Here is a 23,056-nt window from a genome sequence, read left to right as displayed (position 1 = left end):
GCAACACTATCAAGACAGGTTGGGTGGAAAGCTTAGTTCACTTTATAGCTTTTGGATGAACTTACAAAATCACACTGCAGATTTATTTACAAAGTACAGCACATACTAGAACAATTTTCAACAAAATTAACTATCTGCTACCACTGATACCAACAGTGGCTACCATGGCTAATTCACTGACATAGTACAGCAATCATAATCACAGTAAATACAAATTTAAAACCATTAGCTGTAGTGCAACTAATGGTCTTGAATTTGTTTATGCTGTGATTATGATTATCTATGTCACACCATTTAGGTGTAAGAAGTGGCAGCATAAATCCACACCAGTCGAAACTACAGTACTGTACAACACATCTATTATCCATTCCAAGTTACAGGTGATAAGCAACAGCAAAATATGACGAAAGAAGAAATCTCAACACTATTTTGGCAAAAAGATGGGATTCTGGGTTATTTGGCATGTACAGTACTCAGGAGCTCAAACCCAGCCACTTAGAAAAGGTGGCCTAGTGTTTGAGAAAACAGTCTGGCTGATCAAGCAGTCAGCAAAGAAGGTAGAAAGGACCTTGAAACCAGTTACATGTATGCCACAGCTTCAATGCAAACTGTATACTTTATACACTATCAGAAGGATTTCTGTAGCAAGTGTAGAATTTTTCGAAAGGAAACTGGAACGCTACCCCTACGAAGTACAAGATCAATCAGGTTGTGATGGATATGTAGACCAGTGAGCCACCAACAGAAACAGCCTGGTTGAACAAGCAGTCAACAGAAAAGCCTAGTCCCAGGTCAGGCTACAACGAAGAAAAACTCCTGAAACCAGTCACAGATATACCACAACATGAATTCCAAAAGGTCTAAATTAGCAGGAATTGTACTTTGAGAAATATGAGAGAAAGCATTATGCACTCTGGACACCAAAGTGGATATGGTATTACAGGTCCTTGATGGTGAGAAACAGATGACATCTGAAAACTTAAGAAGGGCAAGAAGTTTACAGATGATAGATGTGCAAATCATGTCACTGCTGCTATTGTTACATATATTTGTTTATGTTGTAGGAAGACTTAAAAATGCTTCTCAGTGTATGTCTCGAGCACCAGACCCTAGTTTGCACCATGCCAGACAGCATGGTACAGTGAATAATGCACTGGCCTGCTAGTTTTAGGACTGGTTCACTATGGGTTTGAACCCTTCACTTAGTGAGATGTTTACAACAATTGTCATTTTATTTTCGCAAGTCATGACTTAAGCGGTTTGTCTCATGTATCAGAGAACTAAAATGCTGCCAAAGGGCCACTATGAATGTACAGAGGATTCTCCACATGCATTTTTATTATAAAGAATCTTTTCACCTACATCTATAATATATAGTACAGTTTTTGTTTCTAAAATCCTACATATATTGATACAAAGCAGGAAAACTTATTCTGGTTTTGGTTGAAATCCACATTGTTTATTGACATACAATTCTAACTGTCCTAATGCTCCTGATATTATCTCTATCCATTACCTGTCATCCATATTGCATCTTATTAATTCTTTGAAAATATAAATACTGTATGGAGTCTAAAACCTCTACAGTTTAATGTGGTATCAATCAAAATATTGCATTAGTATCTCAAACCAAATTAAAATTCAGTTTTGGATTATATAATTACAGCTGTGGATGACCAGGAATGCAAGTTGTAGACTGGTGATGACTAATGCTATTTAATGCAAAGTGGCTGTGCATTACTAGCAAATGTCAACACCGTATGAGGCGTCAAAACACAGACAGGAATTGCTGTTAATGATTAAGGCAAGATTCACTTCCTACCGCTTCTAGCATATCGTCAACACAGCCATGACCAGCTACAAGATAAAGTACTACTCACTTTATCTGACTACCATTCGTGGTATTTTGCTTTCATATACTAGTCACCTCAACATTCAAATCTGGGATGAGCCCACTGTTGGGACTGAAAGTGTGGAATGTCTTCCCAACTTACCAAGCCCACGGGCATGGCCACCCCAAAAAGCATGAGTGCCGTGTCCGACACCGTTTCGTGATCGGTATATGGGTAGCGGATTGACTCGTCATCACAATACATGCCCCGTTCAAATGGAGACCACACTTTCTTCACCACAAATATGCAGCCTGCCACTGAAAAATTAGAATGATTGAAAATTCCACATAACGCTTCAAAATTAAAATGCTAATGCCATGAGCTGTGATGTACACTTGACACGGAAGAACTTCAAGATTAATCGTGCAGAAAAAAACATATACGGTATATAAAAACAATTCTTTATGAAAAATTTGTCTAGGTTCCAATGTGTGGTTTTACCTACTCAATTATGTCAACACACGTCATAGAAGATAAGCCAGCAAAGTAATAATGGAAGACTTGCCAGTTTCCTAGCTTTAACTGTACAGCAGAGGTGACTGACAGACTTATACATTTCAAACAAAAAACACAAATAGCCTGAAAGCGAATATTTTAATACCCAGTAAGACCAAAACATAAAACCATGCAAGGTAGTCATGTTATTGAAAAGTCTGACCTCACATCAATTGCAATATAAGCTATTTTAATCATTTTCTACTTAGAAATATGTAGTGGGTCAAATGTTTTACAGAATCATGTTTAGGTAAATCATTCATAATGGTTATAAATTGTAATAAAAGCTATTTTTTAGCATTTGAAAGTACAGCAGAACCCCCGTATTCACTGATTCAGTATCCACAGTTTCAATTATCCATGGCTTACTGTAACCAGAAAACTTTTTTTTTTTTTATTAACACACTGGCCGATTCCCACCAAGGCAGGGTGGCCCGAAAAAGAAAAACTTTCACCATCATTCACTCCATCACTGTCTTGCCAGAAGGGTGCTTTACATTACAGTTTTTAAACTGCAACATTAACACCCCTCCTTCAGAGTGCAGGCACTGTACTTCCCATCTCCAGGACTCCAGTCCGGCCTGCCGGTTTCCCTGAATCCCTTCATAAATGTTACTTTGCTCACACTCCAACAGCACGTCAAGTACACCTACCATCCGACTTATGACCGAGTTTGGTTCCGAGAAACCGGTCGTAAGTCAAAATGGTCGTAAGTCGAATTTTACTACTGAATATCAACAAAACATTTTTGTAATGAGTATTTTATTGTTTTATTTTGGTATTTCATGTTTTACTTTACTTTTTATGTTGTTAGTACTGTATTTTATACTGTAAGGTTTAGGATAAACACTGTGTACAACACAAATAGTTGTTTATTTCCCAGAAATTTGGCATAAAAAACATAGTAGTAAGTCGAGTGGTCGTAAGTCGGATGGTAGGTGTATTAAAAACCACTTGTCTCCATTCACAGCCCCATAATGCACAAGCAGAGAAGCTGGCAGTTCTTCAATGCCTAATAGGCATGTATAGGACTTACATACAGGGTTTGCTACTATCCATGGTTTTGGTATCTATGGCAGGTCCTTGGAATGTATCCCCTGTGGATACTGGGGTCTCAGTGTACAAGAAATACTAAGCAATACAAAGCAATCAGTATACTAGTACACAATACAATGGTTTACCTTTAGTCATCATTTTGAAAAATAAAGGCACTGTAATTTCACATTAAGGAAGGATGTTTAATGACAATACAGTTGAACCTCGACTAACGAGTGCGAGCCGTCACTTGGTCGATTTTTTGCTCTGAGTTACGAGCCAAAATCCGAGTTACGAGCGAGCTTCCCCCCTTAAGGGAGGTTCCTTGATGCTGGTGAGGGGCTCTTGATCTAGGGAATTGGATCTGTGCTTCAGTTCCCTAAATTAAGCCTGAATACCTTCCATCCCCTTCCCCCTACAGGCGCTGTATAATCCTACGGGTTTAGCACTTCCCCATTATAATAATAATAATATTGAGCAAGCTTCAGAATGCCGCCACTAGTTGGTGCAGTGAACGCCACCACATGCGATCAGCAGTGCGTGTGTTTACTTTGCTGTGGAAGCATTTCTCTTGTGTTTTGCTCGCATTTTGTGCAGTTATGTATTTTGCCAAATTTCTTTTTTCTAACCATGGGTCCTAAGAAAGTAAGTGCAAAGGACAGTGCTGACAAGAAAAAGAGTATGATATCCATGGAATTAAAGCATGAACTCTTAGATAAACACAAGCGAGGTGTACGGGTTGTGGGATGTAGCATTAAGAGTGTATCAAGTAAAACAGTGAAAAATGAAGTGAAAAAAAAAAAATAAAAAACATATTGTAGCAGTTAAGTTCAGCGATAAAGTGTAGCATTAACCCTTTGACTGTTTCTGTCGTATATATACATTTTATGAGCCAGCGTTTCAGATGTGTTAATACGCCAAAATTATGGTGGCTTCAAATTAAGCAAGAAAAAGCTGGTAGGCTCATATGTGAGAGAATGGGTGTGTGGTCAGTGTGTGCAGTATAAAAAAAAACCCTGCACCAAGCAGTGCATGAGGAAAAAAAACTCAGGCCATGCTTTTGGATTAAAATGCCAACTTTGAGGTGTATTTCATATAGAATTTATGGGTGTATTCTCATTTTCTTGGCCTCATTTGATAGAATGGAAGGCATATTACAGAAATGGAGATGATTTTGATTAGTTTCACGATGAATAGGACCTTGAAATTGAGCTCAAAGTAGCGGAATTTTTTTATTTTTGCCGATGTTCAAGAGTAAACAAAACACGCCATGCATCCAATACATGTCAACTGGTGAGTCTAACAGTCTTTCGCAAGTGCACTGACATTGGGATACTGGCAGTTTGGAGGGATATGTTTTGTATCTTTATACGTATATGTTTCTAAACTGTTGTATTCTGAGTACCTCTGCAAAAACAGTGATTATGTGTGAGTGAGGTGAAAGTGTTGAATGATGATGAAAGTATTTTCTTTTTTTGGATTTTCTTTCTTTTTGGGTCGCCCTGCTTCAGTGGGAGATGGCCGACTTGTTAAAAAATTTTTTTTACAATAATGCAGTAGTCTGCATAACAGTAAATCTTCTATTTTTTTGTGAATAAAAATTCAAAATAGAAAGCAAGAGTAATATAAGAGGGGCCTAGAGACATGACTAATGAACAGAGAAAATGTTGACGATGTGGAGAGACTGTTGTTGGTGTGGATAACGAAAAACAATTATCAGGAGATAGTGTTTCTCAGTCAATAATATGTGAAAAGGCAAGGCAGTTGTATGCGGATCTCATTAAAAAAATGCCTGGAACTAGTGGTGATGTTAGTGAATTTAAGGCCAGCAAAGGTTGGTTTGAGAGATTTAAGAATCGTAGTGGCATACACAGTGTGATAAGGCATGGTGAGGCTGCCAGTTGTGACCAAAAAGTGGCTGAAAAATATGTGCAGGAATTCAAGGAGTACAAAGACACTGAAAAATTAAAACCCCAACAAGTGTAACTGTGACGAAACAGGCCTGTTTTGGAAGAAAATACCATACAGGACCTACATTACACAGGAGGAAAAAGCACTGCCAGGACACAAGCCTATGAAAGACAGGCTAACTCTAATGTTTTGTAGTAATGTTAGTGGGGATTGCATAGTGAAGCCTCTACTCGAGTATCACTCAAACTCCCAGTGTTTTCAAGAAAAACAGTGTCGTCAAGGCTAATTTGTGTGTGATGTGGAGGGCAAACAGTAAGGCATGGGTCACTAGGGACATTTTCCATGATTGGCTTTATCATGTGTTTGGCCCCACTGTGTAAAAATACCTTCTGCAAAATAAATTGGACCTCAAGTGCCTCCTGGTATTAGACAATGCTCCTGCTCATCCTCCAGACCTGCCAGAGCGAATTGCAGGGGAGTTGAGCTTCATTAAAGTGAAGTTTTTGCCTCCTTAATACCACTCCTCTCCTCCAGCCCATGGACCAGATGGTCATTTCAAATTTCAAAAAAAAAAAAAAAAAAAAAAAAAAAAAAAAAAAAAAAAAAAAAAAAAAAAAAAAAAAAAAAACTGTACACCAAAGCAGTTTCGAAAGTGCTTTGAAGTGACCTCAGACACTGAATTGACCCTAAGAGAGTTTTGGAAAAATCACTTTAGTATCCTCAGTTGCATAAACCTTATAGGTAAGGCTTGGAAGGGAGTGTCTAACAAGACCTTGAACTCTGCTTGGAGGAGGAAGTTGCCTTCTTCAACGATTAAGGACATTTGTACAATGTGGACAAAGGTGCAAGCCTTTATGGAAGAACATCACCCTGACACAGTTATTGCAAGCCGTGCTGGTGATTTTTCAATGACAATGTTGTGGCCCATTTTAGGAAACTCTTAAAGGTGCGCCAGGTACAGAGTTCTATGGACAGATTTTTGGTGCGAGAGAGGTCCAGTGACTGTCAAGTTGTTCCCAGGGGCATTAAAAAATAAGGGAAGTAACCCCAGAAAAGGACTTGGTACCTAAAGTCCTTATGGAAAGGGATTCCCCTTCCAAAAAATAATACACCTCCATCTCCCCTCTTCCCATCTGATCACCCATCAATAAATCTTCAATAAAAGTAAGTGTCATTTATTTATGTGGTATTTATTGTGCATGTATCATTGTTTTCTGTGTAGGAAAATGTATATTTCATGTGAATTTTTTTTTTTCATACTTTTGGGTGTCTGGAATGGATTAATTGGATTTCCATTATTTCTTGTGTGGAAAATTAATTTGGCTAACGACAAATTCGAGTAAGGACAAGCTCTCTGGAACGGATTAAAATCGTTGGTCGAGGGTCCACTGTATGTACGTACACTTTATAAAACCAGTTTATTTCTTTACATTCTCTATTGTGCTTTTATACAATATTTCTTATTTATAAATACACCTACCATCCGACTTACGACCTGCTCGACTTACGACCACTCGACTTACGACCGTGTTTTTTATGCCAAATTTCTGGGAAATAAACAACTATTTGAGTTGTACACAGTGTTTATCCTAAACCTTACAGTATAAAATACAGTGCTAACAACATAAAAAGTAAAGTAAAACATGAAATACCAAAATAAAACAAAATAGTCATTACAAAAATGTTTTGTTGATATTCAGTAATAAAGTTCGACTTATGACCATTTTGACTTACGACCGGTTTCTCGGAACCGAACTCGGTCGTAAGTCGGATGGCAGGTGTACATTGTTTCACTGCTTTCCTTAAAAAACTAGTGATCTAGTGCAGGTAGCCTCACAAACAATTGTGAGACAACAATACTGGGCGACTTCAATATCTGTTTTCAGCAGCAAAATAACGGGCTATGCAAAAGGTATAAGCAAATTCTAGGTTTAAATAGTTACACTCAACTAATTAATACACCAACCCGGATCACACAGTTCTCAGCCACCCTAACTGACCACATACTTTGTAACCGCGCTGAGAACATTAGTCAGTCAGGCGTCATTACCACAGGTCTTAGTGATCATTTCATCATTTACTGCACCAGGAAAATCACTAGGGATAGGATAGGCCTACACAGGACAATAAAAATGAGGTCAACTAGAAACTACAGTAAAGAAACACTGGTAAATAGACTACACAATTGTGACTGGACAGAGATAACAAGTTGCACGGACATAAACGATGCCTGGGAAAAATTCAAAACAATGTTCACTACCATCCTTGATAATATTGCACCAGTTAAAGAGGTTAGGATTAAACGAAGAACTGAACCCTGGATGACTACTGAGATATTAGATAATATGAAATTCAGAGACCAACTGCTAAAAAGATTTAAAGCAAACAGACAGGATATTGCAGCACTAAATGAATTCCAAAGGGTGAGGAACAGAGTACAGAGACTTATAAAAGGAGCAAAGGCAAAGCACTATTGCTCAAAAATTGAAGAGTATAAGCATAACCCCAGAAAGCTCTGGCAACAACTAAAACAGTTGGGGTATAGCCATAAGCCAGTAGATAGTCTAACAGTACTCACTATCGATAATGAGGTATGCCATGAATCATCTAAGGTGGCAAATTGCTTTAATTCCTACTACACATCTGTTACATCAACACTAGTAAGTAAACTTCCAGCTGCATCAAATACCTTTAACACAGACTGATAAGTTTCAAACATACTATACCAATAAAGGTGCAACCCCAAACAGTTGTCAACTAGTAAGTGTATCTCATGACTTTATTCAAAAAGAACTAAGCAGGTTAAACCCAACTAAGAGCACAGGCCCTGATAACTTCCCGTCTAAGTTCCTAAAAGATGGTGCTTCTGAACTGTCAATCCCTATTGCTCACATAATAAATCTATCTATCACCACCAATACTGTACCGGAGGGGTTCAAGGAGGCCAGAGTTACTCCTATCTTCAAGAAAAATAGGTCTGATGTCAGCAACTATAGGCCTGTTAGTATACTCAGTATAATATCCAAAATTCTAGAGAGGGTGGTGTACTCTCAAGTAGTTAAGTACCTTAATGACAACAACATTCTCCATAGCTATCAATCGGGCTTTAGAAGATCTTACTCAACCGACACCTCCCTAATTAATCTGATGGATTACCTGAGAACTGAAATGTCAAAGGGGAACCTCATAGGTATGGTAACCTTAGACCTGCAAAAGGCCTTCGATACTGTCAACCACAATATATTATGCAAGAAACTTTAAGCTATCAGTATAGGTTCTGTAGACTGGTTTAAGTCCTACCTTAGCAACAGGAGACAAATTGTCAAAATCAACAAAACGGAATCAGAACCCCTGCCGATAGCATATGGAGTTCCCCAAGGTAGTATTCTGGGTCCCTTATTATTCTTATGTTATGTCAATGACATGCCTATCAGTGTCAAGTGCAAACTCCTACTGTATGCAGATGACAGTGCCCTGTTAGTGTCAGGTAAAGACCCACAAGATATAGCTAATGTTTTAACACTGGAACTGGAGTCCTGCAGCAAATGGTTAGTAGACAACAAACTATCATTACACCTCGGGAAAACTGAAGCCATTCTCTTTGGCACGAAACATAAACTGAGAAGGGTAAATAATTTTAATGTCCAGTGTAATGGGGAGCCCATCACTTTGGTTTCATCAGTAAAATATCTGGGAATCCCCTTTGACCCATGCATGTCAGGAGAATTGATAGGGAACAGTGTAGTAAAGAAAGCAATTGCCAGACTGAAGTTCCTGTATAGACAAGCACAGTGTCTACCTACCGAGGCTCGCAGGACCCTATGTCTAGCCCTTATACAATGCCATATGGATTACGCTTGCTCTTCATGGTACTCTGCCTTGACAAAAAAAACAGAGACTGCAAATCACCCAGAAAAAAATCGTAAGATTCATCCTGGGGCTGGGACCAAGAGAACATGTAGGCCAGGATGAATTACAGCAGTTGGATATGCTGAATGTTGAAGACAGAGTAAAACAACTGAAGCTAAATCTTGTTTATAAAATTGCTCACAAACAGTGTCCAGAATATCTTGTTGTCAATTTTGTCAAGGTTGGGAACCAAAGCAATCATAGTACTAGGGGGAGAGAGCACAACTTTGTAGTACCCACAGTCATTGGCCAGGCTTCAAACACCTTTTATTGTACAGCAATAAAGGAATGGAACAGACTACCAGCACATGTCAAAGCCAGTCATAGCATGAACCAGTTCAAGAAGAATGCCAAAAGGTGTCTGATGAATGTAGCTACAGAAAGGGAGGGGAATGATTTTCTATTTTTTAGCTAACATACGTGTAAATTTTGCCTTATTCCTAGTAATGACCCTCGTATTGTAGATAGTCTTTTTAGTATGATAATAAGATGTTATCTTCATTATAGAATAATAAGAAAATATTATAACCTCTGTATTATAATAATAAGGTAAAAGGACCCCAATGGAAATAAGTCACTCTGTCTGACTTTTTTGGGTTATCCTAGGTTCTCTACACATATGCTGATATGTATGATAATTCTATGTAACTGTATTTATGTATACCTGAATAAACTTACTTACTAACATTCCACTGTCTCTCATAATAAGACCTCAGAAGGGAAGGCATGGGAAGATATGGTCAGAGCGGGAGCAGGATGGCCACCACTACTCGCCATATTATGACCTATTTTATTCATTCTATTATGTCATATTAGATCAATTGTGATATATAAATAAGCCATAGAGTTGATACTAGCATTATACTGAAGTATTTTGTCCTGCCTCCTGAGAGCAGGAATTCCGCTGAAACGGATTAATGTTATTTCAATTAATTTAAATTAGGAAAATTGATTTGATATATGTATATGCAAACTGAGTTACGAGCTAGGTCACGGAAAAGATTTAACTCGTAAGTTGAGGTTTCACCGTACTGTGCTACATTGATCAAATGCTGTATAACCAAGATTATACTTTACTTAAGATTAATTTTAATAATTGAAATAGAGAAATGAAACTGGAGAAATAAATAAATAGATTAATGGTAATTCAACTGTCAAAATTTTTAAGTGCAAGACTTTTGCACCAACTTTTCTCTACCTGTCCATATACGTACTATCAATAATTCAGTAGTTCGGTATCGCTAGAGCACCCATTGCAGTGTCCACAGTTTCTGAATGCTGTCTCAACAATCTTGCTTTTAGCTAGGCACACTTGGAAGGAATATTTTTTTCTGTATTATTAGATTTATTTCAAGGTGCTATCTACACATCAGTAAAACACAGCTTATTAAAGATGTTATAATTACTGAAACGGGGAGGCAAGTACTAACTAGATGCAAAAAAATAAAATGAACTGATATCGCTGCACAGTTAAGCAATAATTTAACTTGTATTGCCATCATAATTAGTGAACAGGATATGAAACTACAGTACTACAAATAGCCAAAGTTCCTGAACTAACCAAATAATTAGATATTAACAGCTATATACACTGATTAAGAGAAAATCATTCCAGATTTGATGAAAGTGCTCTCTGTGGCTTCCCTGTAAGGTAATTTCATGGAGAGAGGAAGAACCCTTTTCCTCACAGATAGTTTTAGCAACATGCAAGAAAGCCAATAGGTTTGAATCAGTTCAAGTCAAAACTTTAGCATGTGAATGATTTACCTGTTGTAGATACTGTATACACTGTCATGAGTTATGCAGTGTAAATTTATAGACAAAATCAGAAAAGGGATAAATTTTAAAAACTTTTTCAAGATACAAGAAATATATGACCATGAAAAACCACCAGTGAATTGACAAATTATACTAATCATAACTTTATAATACTTTACTGTACTCTTGTTCAATAGCTTTCAATGTGATGGTCAAGTATCAGTTGTGTAGACTTCCACCAGGACACCTCACTCATGCTTTGAAAGCCACACTAGCCAGCAATGATCAGAAAAAAATGCAGTTCTGCATTATAAAATTTGTATACATATATAGTATATAGTACAAACCATACCATGGGTGGGGACAGAGCCCGCGATCAGAGTCATAAAACTCTAGATTGAGTTTTATGACTGGAGTTTCACGATTCTCTGATATTGGGTTCTGTCCCCGCCCGTGGTATGGTTTGTTTGCAATCATGTCATTACGATTTCGTGAGTTATACAGAGCATTGTCAATCAAAATGTATTTTGTAAAAAACATCACTGTAGTGAATGGATTGTCCAGACCTTCTGGTTTTGAAAATCTGGGGTTTTATATACGTATATATATATATATATATACACCTACCATCTGGCTTATGACTGAGCTTGGTTCCGACTAGCCATCAACATTTCACTTCTTGCATAGCCGCATTGCCCCTTTTGGCTAATTTATTAACCAAAGTACAGTATTTTATTTTACTTTTACCTACTTCTACAAGCATTATTTTTTTAAGTTTTACTACATTTTTAAACTTATTACTGTGATACACGTACATATTCTCAGAAAAGTCATACAACTGTCTTTCATGCTGGTGAATAAAGTACAGTAAACATGACCTACTAGCAAGGCCCATAAAAATATTGCTTCAGGTTATGTGGAACTATATGGGTTTAGTAAAAAGTCTTAGGAGGATATCACTAAGAATGAAAAAAAAAAAAAGTATACAAGTCAATCTTGTACACTTCCAAGGAGGGTATTATGAACTGACATAACTGTCATAAAGATCTTGTTCACCAAAGGATGAATGATGCTAAGGTCACTTATTTTGCTAGATATCAGAACACAAACAAACAAAAAAGTGACATGTGCCCAGGATCTAAGTGCAGGAGAGATAGGCATGAACTAGAAGATTACTGAATGGAGAAAAGATTATAAAGTTGACCCTTGAACAATGTGGTGGTTAGGGGAGCCGACCCCACATGCAGCTGAAAATCTGCGTATAACTTTTGATTTCCCAAAAAACTTAGCTACTAATAGCCTACTGTTGACTGGAAGCCTTACCAATAACAGTTAATTAAGACACATTTTGTATATGTACAGGAGGACCCCGTTCTACAGCGTTTTGCTAATGCAGCAGTTTTCAATTAAGTACGTATACCCATTCTTCATTTATTCAGACTTTCTACAATCAATACATTCACTAATCACTAAGCTAAAGATGAAAATATTTTATGGTAATTAATGTGTGTACTATACGTGCATTTTTCAGGCTAGCTCTATTGCTCACTTAATGTATGATAGCGTAAACACGTTATTAGGCATTTATATGCATTTGAAAGTGAAAAAAAACTTTCACTTTACAGCAGTAGCACAGAACCTTACCTGCTGTATAAGTGGGGCCCTCCTGTATTATATACTGTATTCTTACAATAAAGTAAGCTAAAAAAATGAAAATGTTAAGAAAATCATAAGGAAGAGAAAATATATTTACAGTACTGTACTGTATTTATCAATACCATAAGTTTACATGGTTTGTTTACAAGATGAATCATCTGTCTGTCAGTACCTACATCAATATTGTTTTGTATGATACAAAACACTGTAGATGTTATACATATTACTAACACTACAAAATTTTTACAGTAGTACAATATGTACTAGTTAATATTATGCAGCTATGATTTAATATTGCAGCTTTAAGTTTGTTTACATTTCTCTTGACTGCAAATGGCACCATGTACGATCTGTAAGTATTTGTGTGCATAAGTTTTTGATAAATTTTAACTTTTTATTTATAATAGATCTGTGTACATTTTATGGTAGTAAATGATAAAATAGAATAGTATCTACATACATTTATGCATTTACGGCACACCTTTCTTAATTTTGTCGACATTTCTAGGCTATGCAGTTTGTCTGAAAGTCTTTTTAATTGTTGCAAATCTCCAAAAAATGTTGCAATATATTTATTGAAAAAAATCCGCATACAAGTGGACCTGTGCAGCTCAAACCGTGTTGTTTAAGGATCAACTGTACTATATATATCTAAGCAGGAAACTCTTTTGGTGATTAGGTTAAAAAATGAGTTCATCAGTATTTAGGAAGTTCCTAAATGCACAGGTAACTCTTGTTCAATTAAGGATATTGACTCATTAGAACGTCTTGAGAGTACCAGCACCTGTATTACTTCGACTGGAGCCTCAACTTATAGTTTTAGTTTATGACACCTAGATGATGCACATCTAGTGAATGAATGTACAGTACAGTACACAGTACAGTACTTTGTAGGAATGTTATTTACAAGGGGACAACACATTTATCCTTTTCCAGTTCCTTTTAAATTTTTGTTTTATTTATACTGTACAGTAGTCCTTTTGGAAAAAATCTATACAATGAAAGGGTCTTGGCTCCAATGCTGTCAGCTTAATGGTAGTGCACTGTACTACAAACTTCAACAATTTTCACACATATGCACAGTGATATGCTAAAAAAAAAAAAGGAAATCCTTCCCATTCATGACGGGCATGTTAATGAAAATTTTGCGAAGTAAGGATGTTTGTTCAATAAACATGGGATTCAGGAAAAGGGAATGAACTTCAAGTCATGTAACAGGGGGTAGTGGTAAGCACTTCCAACTTCTCAATGTAACAAGACAGCCACCTGCTATCTGTCTGGCATACCAACTTAAGCACTGGCAAAAATTATCAACATACACTAGACAAGCCTGGCCCAGGACTGGCTGCAGGAGTAGGAAAACTCTTGAAAGCCGTAAAAGGTATATTAAAGATATACCAACACCAGGGCCAAGGAGGAAGAGTTGAGGAACTCTGGTGACATTAAGGAGAAACAGGTATTATATGATACAACTTTGAGCATAGACAGGAGAAAAGCTGTTACAGTACAGTATAAAACTGACTCGTACAAAAAAGTATCTTTGCAAGTCCTATAGAAAAAAAAAGACCCTGTGGACTAAAGGAAAAAGCCTGGAATAAGAAGTGATATTAAGAATAGGTCAAAATACCTGGCTAGAACAATTCCTAAATAACTCTCACTAAAGTTTCCTCTCCAAATAATGGGTTATTTGTAAAGAGGTAATATTACAGCATCATAAGCCTTTTCAAGATTGAAAAAGAACCATAATTAGGCAATTAGAAATCAAAATATTATGAATGTAAGACAAATTGCTCAGTAATGAAGGGAGAGAGAATTATGGGTATGTACATCCTATTAAAGGTTCAGCAACATACTGATGGAGATGGTAAGAGAATTTGAGTAAAGTACGTATTACCATAAAATGTCCAATTTGTGGAAAGGAAGAAGAAACAAAAAGTCTTCCACTAAAGAGGTAGAATAATGCAAAACTAAATTAGATTAAGAGTTACAATACGAAAATGTCCGAGATTGCAATTTTTATGATGACTATTGAAGATTGGGCAGACCAACCAACAAGGTAAGATTATACAGAACCCATATCTAAATTGCTCTAACAGTTTCAATTGCTGAAAATTAACTAATAAAAATAAAACAACATAATAATTCTCACTGATGTATGGACTAAAAAAAATTAATGTACAGAGTAATCTAACAATTTCAAGAAAACCTCTAGCTTTCACAGCTGTTCAGTGTTAACAAAGCAAACCATTGCTAAAACAGAAAAAGACTAACCAATGATTTACCAAAGGTGTACTGGATATGGCAAAAGGCCCGAATATAAAAAGTTTGATCTTGACAGTGCACCCCCACCCCACACACAAACACCATATTGTGGATAAATAGTTTAAGATATCAAACAGATTAATACATTAAGAATATACTTAAGCTACATCATAAGAGTTTACTCAGTAATTTATAATGTTAAACACAGTGAGTAGTAGTCAGTGAGCAAGATGAAAATGCCAGGTTCACAACAAAAAGAGAAAAGGATAGAGAGATAATACAGTAAATAAATGGTTTAGCTATTGAATAAATATAACCACCTATGGATTTTTGGATTAGCATGAAAACAGTAAGGGTGAAATTGTTCAAACAACTGTTTTAATGTTAGATACAGTATCATATCACATTCTACAGCACAGGGATAAAGAATTGCAATGTGCCAAAATGATCAAGTAACTAAATAAAAAAAACTTAGTTGATTTGCTGGGATATACACAAAATAGTTGCAGTTTCTACACTCAAAGTAGGATGTTAAAACTGAACTCATTATTAAAATGAAAAATAAATAATGAAATCTTTTAAATGTCAGTACTCCAGAAACCCATACAAACCAGAGAAAAGGTAGAGCACTATAGACATATTAGCAGCAGGTGTTAAGGAATAAGATCATACAATCTGGACTTACAATTTTGTCTTCTTTGCTGTCAGTGAAAATTGTTCATAACCATGAGGACTGGTGAGAGACCAGTTTGACTTTCTCGTGCTATCCCGGGTAAATAACCTTCATAACTTAATGATTTATGAAGAAATCAGTTCTTGTCCTCTGACCTCCACTTGCAGCAAGCCCTGCTGCAGCAACCTTCCACTTGCAGCAAGCCCACCTGCACTGCCCTCCACTTGCAGGAAGCCCTGCTGCAGCAACCTTCCACTTGCAGCAAGCCCACCTGCACTGCCCTCCACTTGTAGCAAGCCCACCTGCACTGCCCTCCACTTGCAGCAAGCCCACCTGCACTGCCCTCCACTTGCAGCAAGCCCACCTGCACTGCCCTCCACTCGCAGCATGGCCGCCCGCTGTCCTCCACTCGCAGCATGCATGCCTGCACCATCCTCCACTCACAGCATGCCAGCTTGCACTGCCCTCCACTTGCAGCATGGCAGCCTGCGCTCCCCTCCACTCGCAGCATGCCTGCTTGCACTGTCCACCACTCACAGCATGCCTGCCTCCACCGTCCTCCACTCACAGCATGCTCGCCCGCACTGCCCTCCACTCGCAGCATTCCCACCTGCACTTCCCTCCACTCTTGAAAGCCATAAAAGGTATATTTGCACCACCTTCCACTCGCAGCATGCCTGCTTGCACTGCCCTCCACTTGCTGCATGGCAGCCTGCACTGCCCCTCCACTTGCAGCAGGCCTGCCTAAACTGCCCTCCACTCGCAGCATGCCCGCCCACACTGCCCTTCCACTCACAGCATGCCTGTTTGCACCGCTCTCCACTCGCAGCATGCCTGCCTGCACTGTCCTCCACTTGCAGCATGCCGGCTTGCACTGCCCTCCGCTCACAGCATGCCGGCTTGCACTGCCCTCTGCTCACAGCATGCCAGCCTGCACTGCCCTTCCACTCACAGCATGCCCACCTGCACTGCCCTCCACTTGCAGCATGCCTGCCCGCACTTCCCTTCCACTCGCAGCAAGCCCACCTGCACTGCCCTCCACTCGCAGCATGACTGTTTGCACTGCTCTCCACACACAGCATGCCTGCCCACAATGCCCTCCACTCACAGTACACCTGTCCACACTGCCCTCCACTCGCAGCATGCCTGCCTGCACTGCCCTCCACACGCAGCATGCCTGCCTGCACTGCCCTCCACTCGCAGCATGCCTGCCTGCACTGTCCTCCACTTGCAGCATGCCTGCCTGCACTGCCCTTCCACTTGCAGCATGCCTGCCTGCACTGCCCTTCCACTTGCAGCATGCCTGCCTGCACTGCCCTTCCACTTGCAGCATGCCTGCCCGCACTGCCCTTCCACTCGCAGCATGCCTGCCTGCACTGCCCTTCCACTCGCAGCAAGCCCACCTGCACTGCCCTTCCACTCGCAGCATGCCTGCCCGCACTGCCCTTCCACTCGCAGCATGCCCGCCTGCACTGCCCTTCCACCTGTAGTATGCCAGCCTGCACTGCCCTCCACTCACAGCATTCCCACCTGCCCTCCCCTCCACTCGCAGCATGCCTGCTCGCACTGTCCACCACTCACAGCATGCCTGCCTCCACCGTTCTCCACTCACAGCATGCTCGCCCGCACTGCCCTCCACTCGCAGCATTCCCACCTGCACTTCCCTCCACTCTTGAAAGCCATAAAAGGTATACTATTTGCACCACCTTCCACTCGCAGCATGCCTGCTTGCACTGCCCTCCACTTGCTGCATGGCAGCCTGCACTGCCCCTCCACTCGCAGCAGGCCTGCCTAAACTGTCCTCCACTCGCAGCATGCCTGCCTGCACTGCCTTCCACTTGTAGCATGCCCACCCACACTGCACTCCACTCGCAGCATGCTTACCTGCACTGCCTTCCACTTGCAGCATGCCCACCCGCACTGTTCTCCACTCGCAGCATGCCTGCTTGCACTGCCCTTCACTCACAGCATGCCCACCCCACACTGCCCTCCACTTGCAGTATTCCCACCTGCACGGTCCTCCACTCGCAGAAAGCCCACATGCACTGCTCTTCACTTTCAGCATGCCTGTTTGCACCGCCCTTCCCTTGCAGCACGCCCACCCGCACTGCCCTCCACTCACAGCACGCCCGACCACACTGCCCTCCACTCGCAGCATGCCTGCCAGCACTGTCCTCCACTTGCAGCATGGCTGCCTGCACTGCCTTCCACTTGCAGCATGCCCACGCGTACTGCCCTCCACATGCCCACGGAGGGCACGGAGCCAAACATGCCCATGCTGGACAGGGAGCCGAACATATCCACAATGGGCAGGGATCCGAACATGTACATGGTTGGCAGGGAGCCGAACATGCCCACGGTGGGCAGGCAGCTGCATGTGCCCACGGTGCAGGGAACTGCACATTCCCACAGTGGGCAGGGAGCTGCATGTGTCCACGGTGCAGGGAACTGCACATGCCCATGGTGGGCAGGGAGTTGCATGTCAACCAGTCTGTGATGGATATAAATAACAAAATGGCACAATACCGTGACTGGAACGATACACAAATAACCCGCACACATAAAAGAGAGAAGCTTACGACGACGTTTCGGTCCGACTTGGACCATTGACAAAGTCACACTGTGTGTGTGTGATGGATATACTGGTCGGCGGGACACCAGCAGCAACAGTCTGATTGACCAGGCAAGCACGAGACGAGCCTGGCCTATGACTGGTCTCTGGGAGTAGAAAAATTCTTGGAACTCATTAAAGGCAAGCGGCAAGGAGTTGCATGTGCAAATGGTGGGTAAGCAGTGCGAATGCACTCTGGTGGGCAGGAATCTGAGCACAGGCGTACACGCACGCGCGCACATGTACGCCGAGTTTGCATACACACACAGGTAGATAGGAAGCTGTGAATGCACAAACACACAGGTAGACAAGAAGCTGCGTGTGCACACACAGGTAGACAGGAAACTGCGAGTGCACACACAGGTAGACAGGAAACTGCGAGTGCACAAACACACGCAGGTAGACAGGAAGCTGCGAGTGCATACACAGACATGAAGCTACGAATGCACACACGCACAGGTAGACAGGAAGCTGCGAATGCACAAAAACACAGGTAGACAGGAAGCTGTGAATGCGCGCGCGCACGCGCGCGCGCGCACACACACACGTGCGCGCACACACACACAGGTAGTGGAGGCAGGAACCATATAAAGCTTTAAGATGAGGTACGATAAAGCTCATGGAGCAGGGAGAGAGAGGACCTAGTAGCACTCAGTGAAGAGGCGGGGCCAGGAGCTGAGTCTCGACCCCTGCAACCACAATTAGGTGAGTATGCACACACACACACACACACACACACACACACAGGTAGACAGGAAGCTGCGAATGCACAAACACACAAAGGTAGACAGGAAGCTGCGAGTGCATATACACAGGTAGACAAAGTTGCGAGTGCACGCACACAAGTATACAGGAAGTTGCGAGTGCACATATACACAGGTAGAGATGAAGTTGCGTATGCACATGCACACACACACACACACAACCACACACTACCTGAAGTATGGAAGAAGGCAAATGTAGTCCCCATCTTTAAGAAAGATGACAGAAATGAAGCACTAAATTACAGTGTCACTGACGTGTATAGTATGCAAAGTCTTGGAGATTATCAGGAGAGTGGTGGAGCACCTGGATTATTATTATAATCATGGGGGAGCGCTAAACCCGTAGGATTATACAGCGCATGTGGGGGGGATAGAAGGTATTCAGGCTCAATTCAGGGAACCGGAGCACAAATCCAATTCCCTAGACCAAGAGCCCCTCACCAGCGTCAAGGAACCTCCCTTGAGGGGGGAGCACCTGGAACGAACAAGATTATAAACGACATAAACGGATTCATGGAAGGCAAATCTTGTCACAAACCTACTAGTTTTATGACAAGGTAACTGAAGTAAGAAATGAGGGAGGGGTGGGTTGACTGCATTTTCTTGGACTGCAAGAAGGTCTTCGACACAGTTCCTCACAAGAGATTAGTACAGAAGCTGGAGGAACAGGCACGTATAACAGGAAGGGCACTGCAGTGGACCAGAGAATACCTAGCAGGGAGGCAACAGCGAGTCATAGTCCGTGATGAGGTATCACGGTGGGCGCCGGTGACGAGCGGGGTCCCACAGGGGTCAGTACTGGGTCCAGTGCTATTCTTGGTATATGTGAACGACATGACGGAAGGGATAGACTCCGAAGTGTCCCTGTTTGCAGATGATGTGAAGTTAATGAGGAGAATTAAATCTGACGCGGACCAGACAGTCTACAAAGAGACCTGGACAGGCTGGACACGTGGTCCAGTAACTGGCTCCTAGAATTTAACCCCGCCAAATGTAAAGTCATGAAGATCGGAGAAGGGCAAAGACCGCAGACAGAGTATAGGCTAGGAGGCCAAAGGCTGCAAACCTGACTCAAGGAGAAAGACCTAGGAGTGAATATAATACCGAGTACATCGCCAGAAGCACACATTAACCAGGTAACTGCTGCGGCATATGGGCGCCTGGCAAACCTGAGAATAGCGTTCCGGTACCTCTGTAAGGAATCGTTCAAGACTTTATACACTGTACGTCAGGCCCATACTAGAGTACGCAGCACCAGTTTGGAACCCACACCTGGTCAAACACGTCAAGAAATTAGATAAAGTGCAAAGGTTTGCAACAAGGCTAGTTCCAGAGCTATGTGCAACTCTTGGGTATCTTTATTCAGGAAATATTTCGCCACACAGTGGCTTCATCAGTCCATACATAGGAGAAACTTGAACAACAGGAGGAGAATGAGGTAATCAGTCTCTCAACCTTGAGTCGATGTGGTTGAGGGACTGATTACCTCATTCTCCTCCTGTTCTTCAAGTTTCTCCTATGTATGGACTGATGAAGCCACTGTGTGGCAAAACGTTTCCTGAATAAAGATACCCAAGAGTTGCACATGTGTCTAATTTATCAACCTGGAGTTTACCTGGAGAGTGTTCCGGGGGTCAACGCCCCCGCGGCCCGGTCTGTGACCAGGCCTCCTGGTGGATCAGAGCCTGATCAACCAGGCTGTTACTGCTGGCTGCACGCAAACCCACGTACGAGCCACAGCCCGGCTGGTCAGGTACCGACTTTAGGTGCTTGTCCAGTGCCAGCTTGAAGACTGCCAGGGGTCTATTGGTAATCCCCCTTATGTATGCTGGGAGGCAGTTGAACAGTCTCGGTTCTCTGAACCATTCATCTACAATCCTGTCAGACACTGCAACTTCTTGGGATCTTAATACTTGGGAATTCTTCGCTTGCCTAACCCTTGGGCACGACCTACTTCCACATTGAACAAATGTGACACCACCTACATCTGCTGCACCTCTCCTGCCTACGGTTTATAAGCTGCTTCTCCGTCCATATGCCGTATTCTATTCAAGATTGATGGACTGACCACATCGACTCAAGGTTGAGGGACCGATTACCTCATTCTCCTCCTGTTCAGGTTTCTCCTATGTATGGACTGATGAAGCCACTGTGTGGCGAAACGTTTCCCGAATAAAGATACCCAAGAGTTGAGTTGCACATGTGTCTAATTTATCAACGTGTCGGTTCTCTGAACCATTCATCTACAGTTCCAGAGCTAAGGGGAATGTCCTATGAAGAAAGGTTAAGGGAAATCGGTCTGACAACACTGGAGGACAGGAGGGTCAGGGGAGACATGATAACAATATACAAAATACTGCATGGAATAGACAAGGTGGACAGAGACAGGTTCCAGAGATGGGACACAGAAACAAGGGGTCACAATTGGAAGCTGAAGACTCAGATGAGTCAAAGGGATGTTAGGAAGTATTTCTTCAGTCATAGAGTTGTTAGGAAGTGGAATAGCCTAGCAAATGATGTAATGGAGGCAGGAACTATACATAGTTTTAAGACGAGGTATGATAAAGCTCATGCAGCAGGGAGAGAGGACCTAGTAGCGGTCATTGAAGAGGCGGGGCCAGGAGCCGAGTCTCGACCCCTGCAACCACAATTAGGCGAGTACACACACACACACACACACACACACACAAACACACACACACACACACACACACACACACACACACACACACACACACAGGCCAGGAGCTGAGTCTCGACCCCTGCAACCACAATTAGGTGAGTACACACACACACACACACTAACACCGGTAGACAGGAAGCTGAGAGTAAACACACAGGTGAACAGAAGGGACGAGTGCACACAGGTGAACATATGAGTGCACACAGAGGCGGGCTTCACTCCTTTCACACATGTAACTACACAACAGCGGAGCTACGTGCACACCACAGAGCCGAGCACACGCCCACCGTGGGCGTACAACAGCAGATGTGTAAAAGGTTGGCCATTGTTCGGAGAAGCCACGGCCCGGGGGCCACCCCCGTCAAAGACACCACCCACGCCGCCGCCCACACCCTCACAGGCACGCCCACTGCTGCCATCTTACCTATGGACAAGAGCAACACGTCGACGACAATTCTAACAACATATTTGGAGTCCATGGTAGGCATGGTGGCAGCCACGAGCAACGTCTACCCCCGACACCGTCAAGACTCACACTGACTCGGCTCGCTGCTGATCCTACCACTCCCCCCATCACCCTTTTCTTCATAAAAATGACTTGTTTACATAACTAAAGCATAAACTAGATACATCATTTAACAAAATTATCTATGGAAAAAGGGCTAAAGTTCAGTTACTATTGATTATATCCTAGAAGAAGCCATAATATAACAGTTTTGGTGCACCCACGTAGAAATGGATTGATGCTAAATGTAATAAGATAAAATTATTATCACAAATTATTTATATGTTTTGTGAGAATTTGTAAGGTTTGCTTGTGTAAATAAACAAGTAAACAAATAAACTTAATGTAACTTAATGTTATTTAAAAAATGTTTAAATAGGAATAAAGCTTTAAAGGATAGCATTCATCTAATAAAAATAACTTGTGGACTCATAAGTGAATATCAATTAACTTTTTGTCATGTTTTTCATAAATCAATGAAAAATAACTTTAGGCTTGTATATATAAATGTCATAAGTTTGCATTAGGGTTTTAGAAGGCACTAGTGGGAGGCCAGACTCTCTTAAGTAATCTAATAGTGTACTTAACTCTACTCTCTCTTCACCTTATGACTGGAAATAGAGTTAAGTTGGAAGTGCGAGTGTGAGGGTGTGCTGGCTTGTTTTCCCTCGTCATAATGGAAGTTAGCAAGAATGTTGAGAGAGAAACTATAGTTCCAGGTGAGTGTTGTGGTGATGGCGGCCCACACCTTCACCTGCCAGACTTTGACACTCTCCTGGACGCCTGCTACACCTCCACTGTGGCCACACACTCGCCAACATCCGCTACACACACACTACGTCAGGTCATGGAGGGCCATACACGGCGCTCATGGAGGGATATACACGCACTTCATGGATAGT

General features: G+C 41.6%; 1 protein-coding gene and 1 long non-coding RNA gene across 6 annotated transcripts in view; one reads left to right on the top strand and one right to left on the bottom strand.

Annotated features, from left to right (window-relative positions):
* LOC128692921 (phospholipid phosphatase 3) overlaps nt 1-23,023 on the bottom strand; it is a 38,962-nt gene extending 15,939 nt beyond the window's left edge. Inside the window, exons 1-2 of one of the 5 annotated variants that reach the window (XM_053782255.2) lie at nt 22,759-23,023; nt 1,995-2,149 (exon numbers count right to left, since the gene is read on the bottom strand). In XM_053782255.2, the coding sequence (XP_053638230.1) occupies nt 1,995-2,096 (102 nt within the window). In that variant the 5' untranslated portion in view covers nt 2,097-2,149; nt 22,759-23,023. Of the gene's footprint in view, nt 1-1,994; nt 2,150-22,073; nt 22,312-22,758 lie in introns of those variants that run through there. The other 4 variants (XM_053782253.2, XM_053782251.2, XM_053782254.2 and 1 more) reach the window with 4 other exon arrangements.
* The window catches only part of LOC138851155 (uncharacterized), a 112,926-nt gene continuing 112,622 nt past the window's right edge, over nt 22,753-23,056 (top strand). The window contains exon 1 of the long non-coding RNA XR_011391028.1: nt 22,753-22,873. This is a non-coding gene — a long non-coding RNA (uncharacterized lncRNA). The remainder of the gene's footprint in view (nt 22,874-23,056) is intronic.

Source organism: Cherax quadricarinatus, unplaced genomic scaffold (assembly GCF_038502225.1).
Source record: "Cherax quadricarinatus isolate ZL_2023a unplaced genomic scaffold, ASM3850222v1 Contig26, whole genome shotgun sequence".
NCBI lineage: Eukaryota > Metazoa > Arthropoda > Malacostraca > Decapoda > Parastacidae > Cherax > Cherax quadricarinatus.
This window is presented reverse-complemented; position numbering and strand designations above follow the sequence as displayed.